The sequence below is a fragment of the Trematomus bernacchii genome, unplaced genomic scaffold (assembly GCF_902827165.1).
Source record: "Trematomus bernacchii unplaced genomic scaffold, fTreBer1.1, whole genome shotgun sequence".
Classification (NCBI taxonomy): Eukaryota; Metazoa; Chordata; class Actinopteri; order Perciformes; family Nototheniidae; genus Trematomus; species Trematomus bernacchii.
The window spans coordinates 1,429,613-1,447,825 of record NW_022987582.1 but is presented as its reverse complement, the minus strand read 5'-3'; the positions used below and the strand labels follow the sequence as shown (position 1 = coordinate 1,447,825).

General features: G+C 41.1%; 2 protein-coding genes across 2 annotated transcripts; both read left to right on the top strand.

The window, feature by feature from the left end:
* The first annotated feature begins 2,616 nt into the window (after positions 1 to 2,616).
* rab13 (RAB13, member RAS oncogene family) lies at positions 2,617 to 8,066 on the top strand. Its single transcript, XM_034127297.1, has 8 exons — positions 2,617 to 3,157; positions 4,109 to 4,169; positions 5,035 to 5,095; positions 5,207 to 5,284; positions 5,892 to 5,981; positions 6,228 to 6,293; positions 6,408 to 6,458; positions 6,563 to 8,066. The coding sequence occupies exons 1-8, from the start codon at positions 3,034 to 3,036 to the stop codon at positions 6,632 to 6,634; spliced, it is 603 nt and encodes a 200-aa protein (XP_033983188.1). The 5' UTR covers positions 2,617 to 3,033; the 3' UTR covers positions 6,635 to 8,066.
* Positions 8,067 to 9,120: 1,054 nt separating this feature from the next.
* fam189b (family with sequence similarity 189 member B) lies at positions 9,121 to 18,022 on the top strand. Its single transcript, XM_034127294.1, has 14 exons — positions 9,121 to 10,540; positions 10,626 to 10,682; positions 11,417 to 11,524; positions 11,665 to 11,781; positions 12,379 to 12,486; positions 12,660 to 12,820; positions 13,368 to 13,467; positions 13,551 to 13,623; positions 13,867 to 14,164; positions 14,548 to 14,897; positions 14,980 to 15,021; positions 15,668 to 15,843; positions 15,971 to 16,117; positions 16,240 to 18,022. The coding sequence occupies exons 1-14, from the start codon at positions 10,307 to 10,309 to the stop codon at positions 16,492 to 16,494; spliced, it is 2,226 nt and encodes a 741-aa protein (XP_033983185.1). The 5' UTR covers positions 9,121 to 10,306; the 3' UTR covers positions 16,495 to 18,022.
* Positions 18,023 to 18,213: the final 191 nt, after the last annotated feature.

Below are 18,213 nucleotides of genomic sequence, written 5' to 3'. Positions count from 1 at the left end.
TTTATACAACGGTTTACCTTTTTTTTTTAAACGTGGCATTCCAATGACTTCTGTCTGAAATGTGTCCAGCAGTGGTGGGAGAAGTACTCAGATCTTCTACTTAAATAAAAGTAGAAGCACCAGAGTGTATGAATACTCTTTTACAAGTATAAGTACTTCAATCAAAATGTTACTCAAGTAAAAGTACAAAAGTATTAGCATCAAAATATACTTAAAGTACCAAAAGTAAAATGACTCATTCTGCAGATTGGCCCATTTCAGAATAATATGATATGATATGTTTTGATAATAATGTATTGATGCATTAATGTGTTTGTCACAGCTGGTAAAGGTGCAGCTATTTTTAATGACTTGTTATGCTGCAGGGAAGCTTGTGAATTTACTCCAGGTGTTACTAAAGTGTGATTTAAGTGTTGATTATATTTCACATCCTTAATCCAAATCTGCAAAGTAACTAAAGTTATTAAATATTTGTTTCGGAGTAAAAGTACACAATTAACCTCTGAATTGTAGTGGAGTAGAAGTACAAAGTAGCAACAATTGAAATACTCAAGTAAAGTTTCTCAAAATTGTACTTAAGTACGGTACTTAAATCTACTTGAGTAAATCTTCTTAGTTACTTTACACATCTGGTGTCCAGACAAACAAATTGAATTTAGCTACATGTTTAAAAAAAATCAGATATGAGTTGTATTTCATGTGTCTACATTTTGACCCATGAGCTCCACACTTGACCCTAGGCATTGACTGATAATGCTGTATATTTGCCCTAAGGTAACTTTAATGGGTCGCCTTATGTCTGCCTGACTACTTATTTTCCCCATTACAGTTAAACAGCATGAGGAGAACAAAGCATGTGTCAGATAACCACACCAGAGACCACAGCTTGTGGCATTAAGCCTTAAGGTATGCCGTTTATTGATGTTTTTACTTGTAACTTGTTTTCATATTATGGTTATAACGTGCATATCTCCATGGCTGGATTATGAGACAGTGGGCCACTGGGAGATTGTCTATCTGACAGAAAAAAGGCCCAACCACCTTTCCTGTGAGCAAGACACATTACATTGTTGTGTCAATTTTGTGTTTTCGTAGTCATGTTTTCTCTGTATTCTCTTGGTAGTTGTTATTGTCTTATTTTTAGGGCTGTCAAGTTAACGCGTTAATAACGCGTTAACGCAAAAAAAAATTAACGCCACTAATTATTTTAACGCGATTAACGCATGTGTATTTTTTGTCCTCGGCCGCCGTAGTTTCAGAGCGCATCGAGTTTAAAATACCATCTACAAGCTGATGCTGACAGCCCCGCTCCTGCTGCCCGCTTGTGGCAGACCACACTTCCACGCTCACCGGCAGGCCCGGACTGGCCATCGGGAGGACCGGGAGGGTGTGTGTGTATGTGTGGCGCGAGCGAAGCACACCTTACGTGTTGTTGTTAGCATCTGGTGCTAGCTAGCTGAGCTAACGGATATAAGGAGCTGTTTCAATGAAAACAGAGGAGCGACATTTCGCCGACAACTGCGCCGAGCACTTGACTTTATGCAGGTAGCCAGACAGCACACTCAGCACGGATAGTGCGCGCAACACAGCTCATACACACAGGCATATATGCCTTGAGCTGCACATAGCTCCAACGATCCATCACAGTGTCTCCACATTCTCACACACACACACACACACACACACACACACACACACACACACACACACACACACACACACACACACACTTGTATTATTGTATGAGAGAGGTTCCAGGTTGAATTGAGGCGAATATTTGTATTGTTCAGAGGTTGTTGTGTTTAATATTCATGAGAATATTTGTCATTGTTCAAATGATAATAAACAAACATATAAAGCATAGTTGTCCACTCATATGTTGATAAGAGTATTAAAAACTTGAAAAATATCCCTCTAAGGTACATTTAGAACAGATAAAAAATGTGCGATTAATTTGCGATTAATCGCGATTAACTATGGACAATCATGCGATTAATCGCGATTAAATATTTTAATCGCGATTAAATATTTTAATCGACTGACAGCCCTACTTATTTTAGTTAAATCTTTTTGTTCATCTTCTTTTTCAGTTGCTTTGTAGATATTTAAAAACCTAGAAGTTATGACCACATTAATGCCTCAGTACCTATAATATTATATAATATTCTAAATTGAGATATTTTGCGGAATGAGTACTTTTCCCTTTTTTCCCTTACATTACATTTTGATGCTAATACTTTCTAATGGTAATATCAGACTGTATGTATAAAGGCTAATACTTTTACTACAGTAATATTTATGAATTTTCCTTGTAACAGAGGTATTTCTACACTGTGGCAATTATAGTTTTACAATGGTAAAATATGAGTAGTTTGTCCACCAGTTTGATCGAGAAATGTACATGTATTTTCAATAATAATGATTTAATATAACCTATATGGTAGCAGCGCCATATAGAGAGATAGAGCCATATTTTCTATATGGCGCTGTATGGTAGGAGATAGGGACCTCTGCGGGTGACTTTGTTTCTGGTTAAATAGCACCATCTTGTGGTCATGCCGGGTACCCGCATGTCTGAGCCGTCACTCCCATGAAACACTCCCACACTACGTAGCCTTTCAGCGGATCTGGGTTTTTTGTGAGGCAGAAAAAAAACACGTAGCCATCCCGATACGCGTGTAAACGGAGTAATATTTACTTTTTGGATGACAGCTAAATGAATAATGAACAGATCTGCTGTTGAAGACTGATCGGCAGTAGAGAGTACAACTTTTGATGGAGTTTATGTTGTTGATGCAGTCCAAACACAACACAGAGGCACTGAGGGGGATCGGAATTTACCGGTGACAAGTCTGGGAGGAGAAAAAAAGAAAAAGGATCTACACGTTACATGGAGTTTTAAAAAGCCTACTTAATTTGAATCACATTTGCAACCATAGTTCTGAAGCCTTGAGTCGATGAAAAGTGCTTTAACAAAGGGACAACTACAACTTTTCCCCTTCTAGCTTCAACTTTGAGGAAACAACTCCAAACATGGCGAAAAAGTATGATTTGCTTTACAAATTGTTACTCATCGGGGACAGCGGAGTGGGGAAAACATGTCTGATCATCCGTTTTGCTGAGGACAATTTCAACTCCACTTACATTTCCACCATCGGTACGTTGTCTCGGTTTAATTTTTACCAATTAATCAACGACATATCTCTACCAGCTTATGATTGGCCTGTCTGAAACTTAGGACATGAGGAAAACAAATATTTGCTGTGTGCTGGCATTTAATTATTCCTCTATGTCATGCTGTACAGACTGGTTTCCCAGACTGCTTTCATGTCTCAACAAGTCCATGCTCTCTCATGACTTATTCTTTTTCCATTCTGTCTCTTATCTTTTTCTGTCTTTTGTCTCTTGTTGAATGTTTTGCTCTCGCTGAGTGTGTGTGCTGACTCTTCCCTGACCCTCTCCCCCATCTCTCCCTCAGATCTCATTCCTCTCTCTTGGCTCTCAGAGGGTCGACCCACCCTCATTCCTATCTTTTATACCATCTCGACATTCCCAGAAGAATGGTTGGCTTTCTGGCATGAACTTTTTTTTCTTACAAGACAACCCCCTCCTCTGCCCCTCACTGTCTGTCTGTCTGTCTGTCTGTCTGTCTGTCTGTCTGTCTGTCTGTCTGTCTGTCTGATTGACAGCTTGTCCATGCAGCAGAAAATAATCCATAACTCAAACGCAGTGTGTGATGCAGGGCTGCCTTTTCTATAAGACTGTTTTGTGGATGGAGGTCAAAATCAAAATGTGAATACCATAAATTAGTATCCACCCATGCATAAGTGACCTATATATTCTGGTGTGGTGTGTGTGTGTGTGTGTGTGTGTGTGTGTGTGTGTGTGTGTGTGTGTGTGTGTGTGTGTGTGTGTGTGTGTGTGTGTGTGTGTGTGTGTGTGTGTGTGTGTGTGTGTGGTGTGTGTGTGTGTGTGTGTGTGTGTGTGTGTGTGTGTGTGTGTGTGTGTGTGTGTGTGTGTGTGTGTGTGTGTGTGTGTGTGTGTGTGTGTGTGTGTGTGTTGTTTAAATCATTATCTATCCATCCATTCTCCTCTCTTCTCTTTCTAGGTATTGACTTTAAAGTCAAAACCATTGAAGTGGAAGGAAAAAAAGTGAAACTACAAGTCTGGTAAGAGATGACAGTTGGTTGCGTGTCTAACAATTCTTAGTTTTTTCTCTCTCTGGCTTGCTTTCCTGAGAGGAAAGAGAAACCTCCCTACTGTCCAGATCTACTTCCTGATCTGGGCTTTATGGCAGGGTTAACTGTCCACATGTCCATCAATTGCCCAACTCAGAGATTCCCTTTATGTCATACAAGTGTGTTTTTCTACAGAAACAATGTGGTTGAGGTTACTTTATTGGGAGGAAATTGTCTTGGCCAAATGGAAATTGCTGAATTACGAGCACGCATCACAATAAAACACATTATATAAATAAACACATGTGAAATCATCAGGCAGCGATAAACACAATCATCAAATCATAACAAGCTAATCACTACGATAAAAGGTAGAGAAATTATCAAAGGCATACATCTCCAACTCATATTATTAAAAAAATCAAATCCTTATTTGGCTAATTGACTCCTTAACCTTCTGTCTGTCCTCCAGGAGTTACCCATTGAATAATGTTACTGAGAAATTGTGCTTCCACAAATGGACCCTGTGCCTCCATCAAGGAATGATTAGCACATACTGAGAGTTAATCACATGATAAGCGTCAGATACAATCCTGTTGTTTCAGCTGAATAGTATATTGCTCAATCTGTCTTTGGGTGAGCAGTTTAGAAAATGAATGTTCCCTTAATTTTCCCTTGCAAGTTATTGAGGTTGATTATTTGAGCCTTAACCAATAAATATGACTATCGCCATAGCAGTGTAAAAAAACGTTTTGAATGCATTGTTCTGCAACTGTCTTTTTATATAACGTTTTTAGCACAATGTGCATGCGTCAGTGCACATTGTTCTTACTCTGCCTGTGTGTGCTCTTTGCAGGGACACAGCAGGGCAGGAGAGGTTCAAGACCATTACCACAGCCTACTACAGAGGAGCCATGGTGAGCACAGGATGCCAGCGGAACAAGCAGACTGGATAATCATGGCTGACATCACCGTGGCTTTGTGCCCACTCTGTACCTTTAACTGACTCCTTAAATCCTCTCTCTCAGGGCATCGTTCTGGTGTACGACATCACAGACGAGAAGTCCTTCGAAAACATCCAGAACTGGATGAAAAGCATCACAGAAGTGAGGATCTTTCCAAACAGTTGGTCAAAGTTATTAGGAAATAGTTTAAAAAAACGTTGCTTAGTCAGTTGTTTGTATAAGTCATTAGTATGAGCAATGTACACAACAGGGGATTTTAAAGGGTCAGTTCACCTAAATCCTACCGGGTTGTCACTTACTTTCCTCTAAGAATGAGAGCTGCAATTAAATACTTTTTTCACCAATTCATATTTTTATCTCATTATTTGTCTTGACCTATTTATGAATTTGTTATAAAATGTCAGATTTTTTTTTAAAGCAGACAAAACCCAAATATGTTATGTTTATCAGTGTGTGTGACTCATGGCTTTTGATTTTATTCAAAAGACCTAACTGTGTGCACAAATCTTTGTACAATGTGCCATTTAGGGGCAATATTTTAGAATGTGGATAAAATGTGGACACTTTACAAGGCCAGAGAGCACCAGGCAAACTAACCCTTTTTTCTGGAATGGCTTCAGAGAAACTGCTGTCTGGTCGTTTATTGCAGACTTAATGCAAAGATGTCTGCTCCCGACACTCCGCTCTGCAAATCTTATTGTAGACAAGAACTGAACATAATCAATTAACTGCATTCCCTCTTTCCCAGAATGCATCAGCCGGGGTCAATCGAATGTTACTAGGCAATAAGTGCGACATTGAAGCAAAGCGGAAAGTTTCCAGGGAGACGGGAGAAAAGGTGAGATGACCCAACATAAACTTGACTATTCCCTCTGTACTGTATCTGTTGTCGTATCTGTTACACTAAACTTTAATAATTGTATCAGAGCGATTTATTGCCTCTTTCTATCTTTTAAACATATGAGGCAGTTATTGTTTGAGAAAGGGATTGAGTGTATCAGACTTCTCATTTACTTTAGATAAGAAGCAATAAGTGATTATTGGCCATATCCTGACCTACTGTTATCTTGTCTATTGTTGGCAGTTGGCAAAAGATCATGGCATCAGGTTCTTCGAGACAAGTGCAAAGTCCAGCATCAATGTGGATGAGGTGAGCCCAATGTACCCAATGACTAACAAAACACTGCCTCCATGCATGAGCTGTTATGTATCATGTGTTTACATTCTACAACTGCTGAACACTTTCTTTCGATGTTTGCTTTAGTCTTTTCTCGCATTGGCACTCGACATACTACAGAAATCCAGCAAGAAACAAGTAAGTTGTACTAGAAAGAATACCAAGCTGAAGCATTGGCTCCTCCCTCAATATACTGTAGGACTGTAATTTCCTCTCTTTGTCTGTATTTCCTTCTCTGACAGAGCCCCACAGGTCGAGAGGTGAAAATCACGAGCAATACAGAGAAAAAAGCCTCCAAATGTGTTATTCTCTAGATATAACGCTGCCCAGCACATGTAAGATTACGCCATACAAATGTAAGAGCACATCAGTATTACTGGGGAGAAATTCAGCAGGTTTAAGTCTCCATCTAGTGGGCTCACATAGGAAACACAATCAGCTGCTAAATGTTAAAACACCCAAAACCAAGAAATTGTGGATTTCTTTCCTGAGTGGCAATTTTAAAAACGTGGTTTTGTTTGTATTTCCCATTGAACATATCTTCTTCCACTGATACTGCGGTAGTGTTATTGTATCATGTATTGTATTATAGTATCATCAAAATGTTGCAAAGAGGGGGTCTTAGATGACTTTAAAGAGAGATCTGACACAGCATTTCACCAAGCAATTTTCACTATGTTTAACTGAGCTATACATTTTTATTTCCACCTTGTATTTCTCTGGCTTCTCATGACATTATTATCACTACAACAGCACCGCTTACTGTCTTTTAAGAACTTTAGCTGTGTAAAACGGGCTAGATCTGTAAAAGAAAAAAAGGATACTATATTTTAGGGGCTTAGTGGAAAAGGTTTGGAAAGTGGTTTTATTTGCAGAAATGTCACTGTAGGCTTCTGATCTGAGACTCATACATTCTGTTGGATTATTTAAATACTTAACAGAAAAACATATTTCTTTTGTCAGATCCCTTTTGTATTTCAAGGATTTGTATAGAATTATATCAGGAACACAGACAAGTTGGCATCCCATTCTTGCAGTACCATATGGGGAAATAGTGGACCAAAAATATATTGAGTTATATACTGAACATGAATAAATGTCACAAAGCCTTTATATTTGTTATTTTGTTGATGTTGTGCCAAACAAATTGATTAAATGTTTCAATATTTAATTTCATCATGAGAATCTACAGTAGATATAACAATCCTCCCAGGGTCTATAATGTGGAGCTTTTTGGGTGACATCCTAAGAGAAGTTGATGAATGCATGAGGTTTAATCGGAAACAAATACGGGTGGTAAACAAGCTTTGTTTTAACAAATGAATGGATTGAGAATGTGGATGATAGGAACAGAGATAAGTGCAATATGAGAAGATGAGTGGAGAGATGAAACAATGATGGATAAAGCAAGTGGACAGGATGTGAGGGAAGCAACAGCGTTCACATGCCCCTCACTTCTAATTGATTTAGTGGGTCTTGCCTTTTATCTGAAGTGACTGGTTCATCTCTAAAACTACCACACATTAGCCACATCTGACAAGACAGTCTCCCTGTTCAAGCTATTTCAGATAATACAAAATGACTCTGATTAATGCTGCTCATCTGATCCGGACAGACATACTGGATTTCCTGTATCTGCCTTTTATACATTTCTTTCACATTCAGTGTCTTTTAAGACCTGCCACACAACTTTGTATGTGCGTTTCCAGACCTGCTACTTGATAAATAAAAAATGCTTAACATTAACAGAATGAGTGTGTTGTAGTTTGTCTGTCGGTAAGTGCAGAGGATTCCTGGAAGGATAGATATCCAAGAAAGTGGCATTGTTTGATGTATTATTTGAAGGTCATTGCTATGATGTGTTTTAGAAATGTACTTGTTAAATGTTATATTAAGGCTGCTTAGCACTCAGGTTATTTTAATTGGTATGCTATCTCTTTATAATGTAATCAACAAAAGTAAACATGCAAAGAGAATCAGAAAGCTAACATTAGGTAGGCAAGAAAAACCAAGCAAAGATAATAAATTAATGTATTCAGAGTTCATTTGTATATTATGCATGTTTTTCTTTTTAAAACGTTGTTTGAAATAACTGCACTTCTAGTTATTTAGTTGTAGTAGAAGAGGAAATCCTAAACAACAACGTCACAACGAAACAGGGTAATAATAGAGGAAGAAACCAAATATAGGCTTTTTTGAAGGTTCGAAGGTCTACTATTTCAGAATGCAAATCCAGATGCCGAGTATACACATACCAGGACTCTTACGTAACGAATGTGTCAACATATAGGCCTATAAATATCAGCAGCCAAATGTGGTTTCCTACAACAACAAAAGAAAGGGGCCCACATTGTACAGAACTTTTGTTTAGATTTAGATTTTTAGATCATTTAAGTGTGTGTTTGATTGCGGATTCCAGTAACAGGGCAGAAAGTGGCTTTGTGTTTCAAGGACACTTAAGGGAAGTCCTGTCTGTGGACCTGCTGGTGGATATATACCACAACTAGACCAGGCACTAATAAATACTCATTTGTAGGACCCACCCTTTTTATTCTTTTTAACCACTGTCCTGCCAATAGCATCTGTCATTGAGTCCCCACTACCCTTATTGCAGCAGCAGGAGGCTGTCGCTAGGCAACTGCCCCTCCTTCCCAGCATCAGCACCACGACGCTGCCTGCCGCATCTTCAGGCTCCTGCACGTCCTCTGCGTGCCTTGTCATCACGCTGGCCAGGTTTCGGTTTGCAAACACGATACATCTCGTTCCCAGAGCTGTGGCGAGGAGCACAGGAGGACAGGGCTGCAGAGGGAGGGGCGTGATACAAGAAGAAGAATTAGAAAACACTCGGGTGGATTTAAAGATGTTATCCCGGACATAGTTAGGCTATGTTGTTATGTGACGTCTGGTGGTGGGAGGCAGTGAGGTAAACGTCCGGGAGACACACACACACAAACACACGGGCTGAACGGGATGCCCGCGTGACTGCAGGGAGGGAAGAGGCGGTGGAGGAGGAGAGGGGGGGTCTAGGTGCTTGTGTGGACCACCGCAAAAACCCCGAGGTGGAGTTGTCAAAGATAGAAAGCTGTGAGGAAAGAACAATTCCTGCCTTGGCTGCTATTTTTGGTGCAGTTTGAAAATCGATGGAGGATATTTATTTCCTGTTCACGTCGAGGTAATTAGTCTCGCTTTCCCCGAACGAACCGATGTGATCTTGGGGCTTTGATCTCCACGCCGTCTTCTTATTTTTGCCGTGACAGGATGAGGACCAAACACAGGGTCGCACATGTTCGGATGTTGCTCCTCCCGGTGATCGGACACACGGACTCACCGGCTCCTGTCATCTCTGAATGCTGGGGGAGAAACGAGTGATCAGCTGCTCTCTTTGGGACACTTTAAAATCTGCGGCCTGCTGCTCGGGTATCCAGTTACCGCAATGCCACTGACGAGAGGTGGAAGAGGTGGAAGGCAGAAGATGGATAATAGGGAGCAGCAACAATCATAAAACAATTATGTTTAGGTTGCCAAAAAACTAGCTTCATTCATGTGATTGGGTTTTGATCATAGAATGATATAGAGTGGACTCTTTAGGCTATAGTGGCCTTTGATCTGTATGGGCTAAAAGAGACATTGTATTGGCTGAGGCTTATCATGGCTGAAAATGAGGTTAGTGTGGTGGCTGTGAGTGTGTAGTGGCTGCTCAATTCTCAACTTTCTGCTGACAAAGTTCTTGGACTCACTCACTGGACTATAGCGTGCACCATGGGGCATTGCGCAGAACCTATGGTACCTGCCAGTAGAGAGCTTGGTGCATAATTGTGACGAAGTGGAGCTCTGAAGCCAGGATTTATGTCTCTCCCTCTTCTACTCGCCTGCACTTCTTCCCACACAGCTGAATTTGGATTTCTAAACTCAGAGTAAACCTCTCCCAGCCTCCTCCACACACACACACACACACACACACACACACACACATCAAAGAGCCTGACATGCCTTCACCGTCGGACTCCAGCAGCGTGGCTTCGGCCTCGGGGTCTCGAGGTTGGTCAGACAGCCGCAGGGGCATGTCGGGCCGGGGGCCTGGGGGGGCCCGGCTGCTCCTCTACCTGGGGCTGTGCCACCTGGGCCTCGGGGCCATGGTCCTGGCCTTCTCCTTCACCAGCATGGCCTTCACCTCCTCGGCCCGTGTGAGGCAGTCTTGTCCATTTTGGGCTGGCTTCTTTGTAAGTGTGAAACTCAGTGGAAACATACAGTATTGAGAGTATAACAGCAGAGACACTGAAGGCTGTGTTTTCTAATTGTCTGCAGGTGGTGGCATCAGGAATAGTTGGAATAATCTCATGGAGGAGACCTCTGACGCTGGTGGTATGTATAGTTCTGATTAAAGGAGCATCCAAGTCTGTTAGCTTTAGGTGAAAAAACAAATGCCATGGAGGAATGCTGGATTTACAGGTTGAAGAAGATAAAAAGGGGCTCAGAAAACCACGGATTTGTCAACTATAGGTGATGGCACTGATTACACATTTGACTACAAATATGCACCACTATAATATCAACTCAAGTGAAGGCTTGATAAAAACATCTCTCCACCAGAAGCTGTGTGCGATCAATCATATCAGATCTTCTTCAGCAGATGAGGTTGTCATGGAATTGTACATCCTCAAGTTTTCAAATATTATTAACATGTGAAGTACCTCTCTTCCATGTTAGCTTAAAAGCTGTAATGACAGTCGAAAAAAACGTAAGGTGGTTCCTGCATTTTACAAGTATTGTTGTAACATGTTTGTATATCTTTACAATCCTATTTGATTGTCGGCTTATTTGATTGCATATTCATACATTCAGTAAAACAATACAAACTAAGAAACCTACAGCACATTTGGGGGTGGTTGATCTTGCCATGACATGAAGGGCATAACGTTTCCATCCAAATTAAAATCCAGGTAACTTCACTACCTCCTCCAAGGCTGAATGTATGTTTATTAGGGAAATCACCTGTCATACATACAGAAGAATAAAACCTTGCACACTCTCTTCCCTCCATCACATGAGTTGTGTGATCCTCCTCCTCATCAGAACGTGTCTCTGTTCCCCCACAGGTGTCACTGTTCATGCTGCTGTCTGCAGTGTGTGTGATCCTCAGTTTGGCCGGCTCCATGCTCTCCTGTCAGAACGCACAGATGGTCAAGTCCATGCTCACCTGCCAGGTACAGAACATTATTCAAGTGTTGTTTTCTGCCTCCTGCTGAAATGCCCTTGAAAGCCAGATGCACGGGGAACGTGTCAGGAATAATTTTGAATATGTATTTAGTGTTCAGTGTTTCACACCAATCCTGTGTTTGTGTAGGTGGAGAATGGTCTGTGTGTGTGTTGCGCGCCCACTCAGTCCTGCTCCATCACTGAGGAGGAGACCCTGGTCCTCTACCTGAACGCTGACTGTCACTCAGTCAGACATCAGCTAAAGGTAAGTCATTTCTTTCTATGCAAGAGTCACCAAACTATTAAAAGATTATTGTTCAAGTCTGTCTTAAAATAGTTCTCAACAGGTTTTCTTGTTGTAATGATTCCTCATGCAAACTGCCCATTAAAATATATCCTGTGTTGAAGGACAAAGATCTTGTTTTGTGCACAGATGTATTCAAAAGTCTATCTGAAACTAAGTAAAGCCATTAGGGTTAAACACGTTTACTTGTTTCTTAGATTGTCAGGGACAATGCAAAAAACATTGTAGCAGGTTATAATAACATTATAAAGATATGTTGTATATTGGATTTTTTACAAAGGCTTATTTGAGACCCTTTTCCCTTGTTAGCCACTGCTTAAAAAGGTCATAACATCAAGTGAACATCTCCCTGAGTTTCAGTGTTTTAGTACCAATTACATCTTTTTGTGACTATCTTTCCACTGCAGCTCAGGGAAAAACAAAGCATGTTTCAATGTTTATATAGGGCATGGGAAACTGACTATTGTTTTAAACAGACTCATTAATATGACATATTCCCACTATAAAATGCCATTACATTGTGAGATTGTAATCTTCTGAATGCATTTTTCTCCAAAGGACCTTTTGTTCAGTGCATGCGGTCTCAGCATTCTCTCCACCATCATCTGCACTCTGTCCACTGTGACCTGCAGTATCCACATATTCTCTCTGGATCTCGTGCACCTGGTGAGTACAGACACAGCACATTTGACATTTACCAGGCTGGCTTTTCCCCCCACAAATGACAAGCACTCAGCAATAAACTACACAGCTGCACATTGAAGGACAGACTTGTACTGTAGCATAATTGAAGCTCATCACATTTATCTGCTATGTGTTTTCCTTCTTTCCCTGCCTAGCTGGCCCCACATCGCTCCCGTTCAGTCAACCCAGAATGCACCACTCCTCAGGACGCCTTCCTGACCAACATCATGGACTTTGAGGAGTTTGTCCCACCCATCCCTCCGCCCCCCTACTATCCTCCGGAGTACACCTGCAGCTCTGAAACAGACGCTCAGAGGTACCACCTTCAAAATTGTTATAATACTTCAACATTACTAATGCACAGTGTGTCAAACAGTCGTACAAAGTATTCAAAGAATTGAATCTTAAAATGTTGTTATGGTTTCAAGGTTAGGAAATTGCCTGAATTTAATTATAGTCCCTAAAGAATGCTTGGTGTTTAATATGACCACAAATCTATAGATGTTTAAAATAAAATAATTGCGTATTCATATTTGTTCGTTGTCTCCTGGCATCTTAAACCAGACATCGAGCAATGGGAGCTAGCTAAGCATTAAATAAATTAAACATATAATCAATTATAATATAAACAGCTGATAAAATAAACAAAGTAATTATATACATTGATTGCTGTGGGTATAAATTCATTCTTTAGTCTTTTTTGGAAATATTTCAGTTTAAACGTGCTGAAAAAATACTTGAATTGAAAACTTAAAAAATGTAAGAACAATTTAATAGTCACGCAAACTATGATCCTTTGTTTACATTGACCACATTGAATGTGCAAAATAATGATTGTTTGATATTTTTTAATTAACGCCCAGCATCACGTATAATGGCTCCAGGGAGAGCCCCGCTCCTCTCTACCCCACGGACTGCCCCCCTCCTTATGAACTTGTGATGGGACAAAGAGCTGCAAGCCAGGTGAGTTTGTGTGTGTGCGTATGTGCATGTTTGTGCATGTGTGTTTAATTCAATGCTGATCCTTGTTTATTTTAATTATCAAGGCAACAGTGTTTGACCCCCAGGGCACTGAGCTGTCTGGAGAGAGAGGAACTTCTACTGCCTTCAGTGGAGAAGGTGAGAAGATGTTCAGTCCTAAAGGTTGTAAATGTGCTGAAGGGACATTTGGAGATATTCAAATATATCTGTTATTCAAAGTGTGATACTGAAAATCCTGAAACAGAGTAGCAAAATTAAAATGTATGATAATAAAACAAGCCAATAATGTAATTCAGTTATCACATACCGTTTTTTAAATCGGTAAACAAAAAAAAGGGATGCTTAATATAATCAAATAAAATAAGTACCTTTGTTTATTAGTGTCCATGGACAGTGGATCTCTGTTGATGTCAGAGATTGTGGACATCCCTGATGACTCCTCGCCCTCTGAGGACTCCTGTCTGATGGAGGTTGGGCTGCGGACCCGCGGGGAGAGGGGCCACAGGAACGTGAGTGAGGGGGGAGACGTAGGAGACAGCGGGGAGTACATCAGCTTCCGCGGTCCCCCGTCTCAGACGCCAGAGAGTCCTTTGGCAGGAGGACAGAGAGCCAGACTTTTCATCAGAGGAGAGAGGTCCAACTCCTGCTCTTCCCCCAGCACAGCAACCCCCACATACAGGTGAGCACCAACACAAATGTATGTATTAATATGAAAAAAAAAACTGTCAAATGTATTTTGTATAGCACCTTTCATAAAAGAAATGCCGCACAAAGGCTCTACAAAAAGGGAAATTAGACAGAATGAACATAAAACTGCTATATTTGTCCTATAATAACAAAACAAACATCTAAAATATTAGATTGAAAATATAACGCACTATAAAAATACTGAAATAAATGAATAAATTGAATACATAGAATGAATAACAAAAGATGGAAAATAAAACTTGAGTTAAAAAATATTTAAATCATTACCCATAATTGCAGCTTGCACATATAGAATAAGCACTAATATTGTAAGAGCTCTACCGTTCATTTGTAATGCCCTCCTCTGTCCTGCAGGTCTCCATTATTGCGTCGCCAGGCAGTGCTAGCTAGTAGCTGTTCCCAGCTTGAGGCCATCGGGAAAGCCAGCTCTCCACAGCGATCCTCCATCCCAGAGTTTCGAGGTCGGCCCTCCACTCCCTTAAGCCAAGGAGCTACCCCAACCTCCTCTGCTCCCCCCATTTCATCCTCAGCCACATGTGAGCAGAGTGCTGGTGATGGGCCACCGCTCACAGGTCAATTGTACCTTCGACGAAAGGCCGGGAAGAATGTGAAGAATGGAGAGTGGGTAAGAAGCGATAGTGAAGGGCTCCTTCGTCTGGTGAGGTCACACAGTGAACCGGGCCTCAGCTCCTCCACTGACACAGGTAAGTCAGACACGAACAAGAGTATATCTCCTAAATACCATTTTGTTGTCTAAAACCTGCCCTTGTATCTTCTCTTTTCTAGTTGACTTTGGCTCTGGAGGCAGCAAAGTATCTATAGACACAGGTAAGAGCTGAGCAATAACATCCTGCGGTAAGATCTGTTTGTTGAATGTCATCACTGTGTCTCTCTTTCAATCTCTCGTTTCACATTTAGCTGGCAGAAAAGCCGAAAAGGAAACACTTCTAAATTATTTAAATGACAAATATGCACCTAATGGCTTTCATTTATCAAACCCTCTTAGAAACTAGTGCAGATTCTACACTGATCTGTCACTGGCCGCATGTGATTTATTAATATATCTCACAAGATCTAAATAAGCAGTGATTTAATTTCAGATTGATGAATTAGATTCTGCTGCGGAAACAATAATGAGCCTCACCAGTTCCTCATGTACATGTTTTTATCAATTGAAGCATTCTGATTTATGAATGTTATGCTTCTTTTTGTATGAATAGCCTAACATATGAATAGATCAGGGAACATGTGTTCTTGTGTACGATGTTGACAACTTTATGTCAGAAAGGTAGTCCTATTTTGCAGTTTATTTAGTATTTGTTATTTATTTCAGGCTTGTTTGGTTAGTCCTTCTGGCTTTATCCCTCCCTAAAGTTAAATGTAGCCGTTTTTACCTGGCAATAGAAATAGTAAATGTGCAAACTGACTCCTGATGAGGGTCCAAATCTCTCTCTTTTGTCTCTGACTCTGATAGGTCCATCCTCTGAGGCATGCCTTCTTCCCCGCACCTCTTTGACTCCTGCTGAAGCTCTGCCAATGAAAGGCAGCATGAAATCTGCAGCCACAGGGGGGCCGATCCCCGCCAAACCTTCCCCCACCTCACCACTGCGTTTACCCAAAGACTGCCACCGTTCCCTAGGAGACCTCAAGGTTAGTTAGAAAAAAGATGATTTAGAAGCAAAAAAAAGGGCAATAGTTGTTCATCACATGGAAGTCTGAGCTGTTGTTGTTGTTGTCTTATTTATATCCTTCCCTTTTTTTTTTACTTATCCTTCAGGTGACTCGGGGTCTGGTGGCTCGCTTCCTGCAGCGCTCCAAACGCAACATATCGCCCTCCTCCGAGCATGCTGGGAGCACAGGGCAGGGGCCTAAGAGACGGAGTGGAGTTGAGGGCGCTGCCAACAACCACCTGCAACTGGAACAAGTATGACACCATCTCTGATTTGGCATATTTATGTTCCCGTCTCCAGCTCATTACATCAGAAAGTTCATTGTGTCGGCGAGTTAAGCCCTCTGCACTTTGCATTAAATATGATTCATCTCCAGGTGTTGCTGACCCCTTGGAGCACCAGAGGAGGACACCCCAATCATCACTCACATCACCCTCATCGCCGTGGACACCACCATTCCCATAGTGACAGTCGACACAACCGGCATCACGGCAGTCGGGCGCCAGAGGGAATCCACCTGCGCAGCTGTGGAGATTTAAGCTCCTCGTCCACTGCGTCACTATGTCGACTCGTGACACCTCATCCACCGCATGGGTCATCGGGAGCCCTCTACTCAGAGTCTGCACTGTGAGCAGGGGGAAGGAGGGATAGAGGAGGAAAATAGGACAGATATGAGTTGATGGGGTTGTTAGGAAGTTGGGAGGCAGGCTGATGAAAAGTCTGAGGCAGTTACGTGGAGATATCTAGCTCTGGAAATGAGTGTTTACTTCTTTTCCTCTTTGTCAACTCAGTTTGCTGAAGCCAACTGTCAAAATGGCCTTATTCAGTGGTGCTCTTTATCACTCTGAACATCAGCCCAAAGCTCACACTATTTCACTTTTCAACATCAGTGAAAGAGTCACTATAGATGCTGGGCAGTGGGTCCCTATTCGATCAGAATAAATCACACAGAGACAACAAGCATCTTTTCTGCTGTATTCTCCACTTCCCCTCTCTGAATACTGATCTGCAGACATATTTTTCCTCAAGACTGGATACAGAACTCGACTAGCATTCATGCTACAACAACCACTCACTCACATGTACATTCGGTGAACATTATTATGGGTTGCTATATCCTTCTGGCCCTTTTGTACATTGCTAATCATCCACCAGGTGAAGTGATCATGGAAACACATATTTGTTGTCTTCCATTGATCAAAAAAAGGATCTCAATAGACATATACTTAGCTGAGTATAATGTAAGATAAACAGACAATGTTGCAAGAGCTCACATGGAAACATCTTAACTGAGTTGCTGATTTTGTCTTTTTATTTTTGCAATTCACACTCTCCACATTTTTCCACTTTCACACTGGCCTTCAAAAAGGCAGCCAGCATTTGTAACATTGACATTAATGCACGCCACAGACACATGCTAAGCGTTTGAAATGTATTCTCTGTTGGTGGCCCTTGGACATGGTGGTATGATTTGCATATGTGCATGTTTTGCTACAGTCCCCGAAATACAGCAGGAACCTTGTGCATTGAACCCTGACCGTCTGTGTAACTATGTAACACGTCCTCAGAATGTCTTTAACTGCATGTTTGACGATGCTTATATCTTTTTTTTCCTCTTGCACCCAAGACTATGATAGTATTAATTTGAGATGTGTTTGTGTTATAGATAGCTGAAGGGGAAGGTCAGAGTCAAAGATGCGCAGTGCTCCCAAAGTTTTCTGTCAGATGGCTAAAAAAATGTCTCTGCAACCTAATTTGATTTTGATAAGGTTTGAAAATGATTGAAGAGCACAGGCGTCTCTGTGACACTGGCTAAAGTAGGTGGATCCTGGAAGATAAAAGGAGTACATTGCACTGTCACTCTGATGACATGACGAGTCTCTTGCAATAAATGTACAGACTAATTTGTTTTAGGGTCGGGCTTTGCACTATGTGTTGGTACGGTTTCTCTTTGAAATTGAGTGGGGTTGTGGATAGGTGGTAAATGAAAAAAACTTGGGCTGCTGAGAGTGAACATTTGTTGGTTTTGGCAGCTCTACATTTTGAAGTATATTAATATTTGTGTCAGATGGAGTTATTTCTTTTTTGGAAAGTATTTTTGGTGTGCTCACTAAGTGATGATAATGGCTCCATATCAGTAAAGGCACAGTTTAAAAACATTCATATGTATGTATCTCATTTAAAAAATGTACACACTTACACTTAGCCTGCACACAGAAACAGGCACAACATACACACCCTTATTAAGACACTAAGTTGTATTTCTACCTCCTGTCTTGCAAAAAAACGTTATTTATTTGAATAAATGTATATATGTATGGCAGGCTTAACAGGATAGAGCCTTGAAACC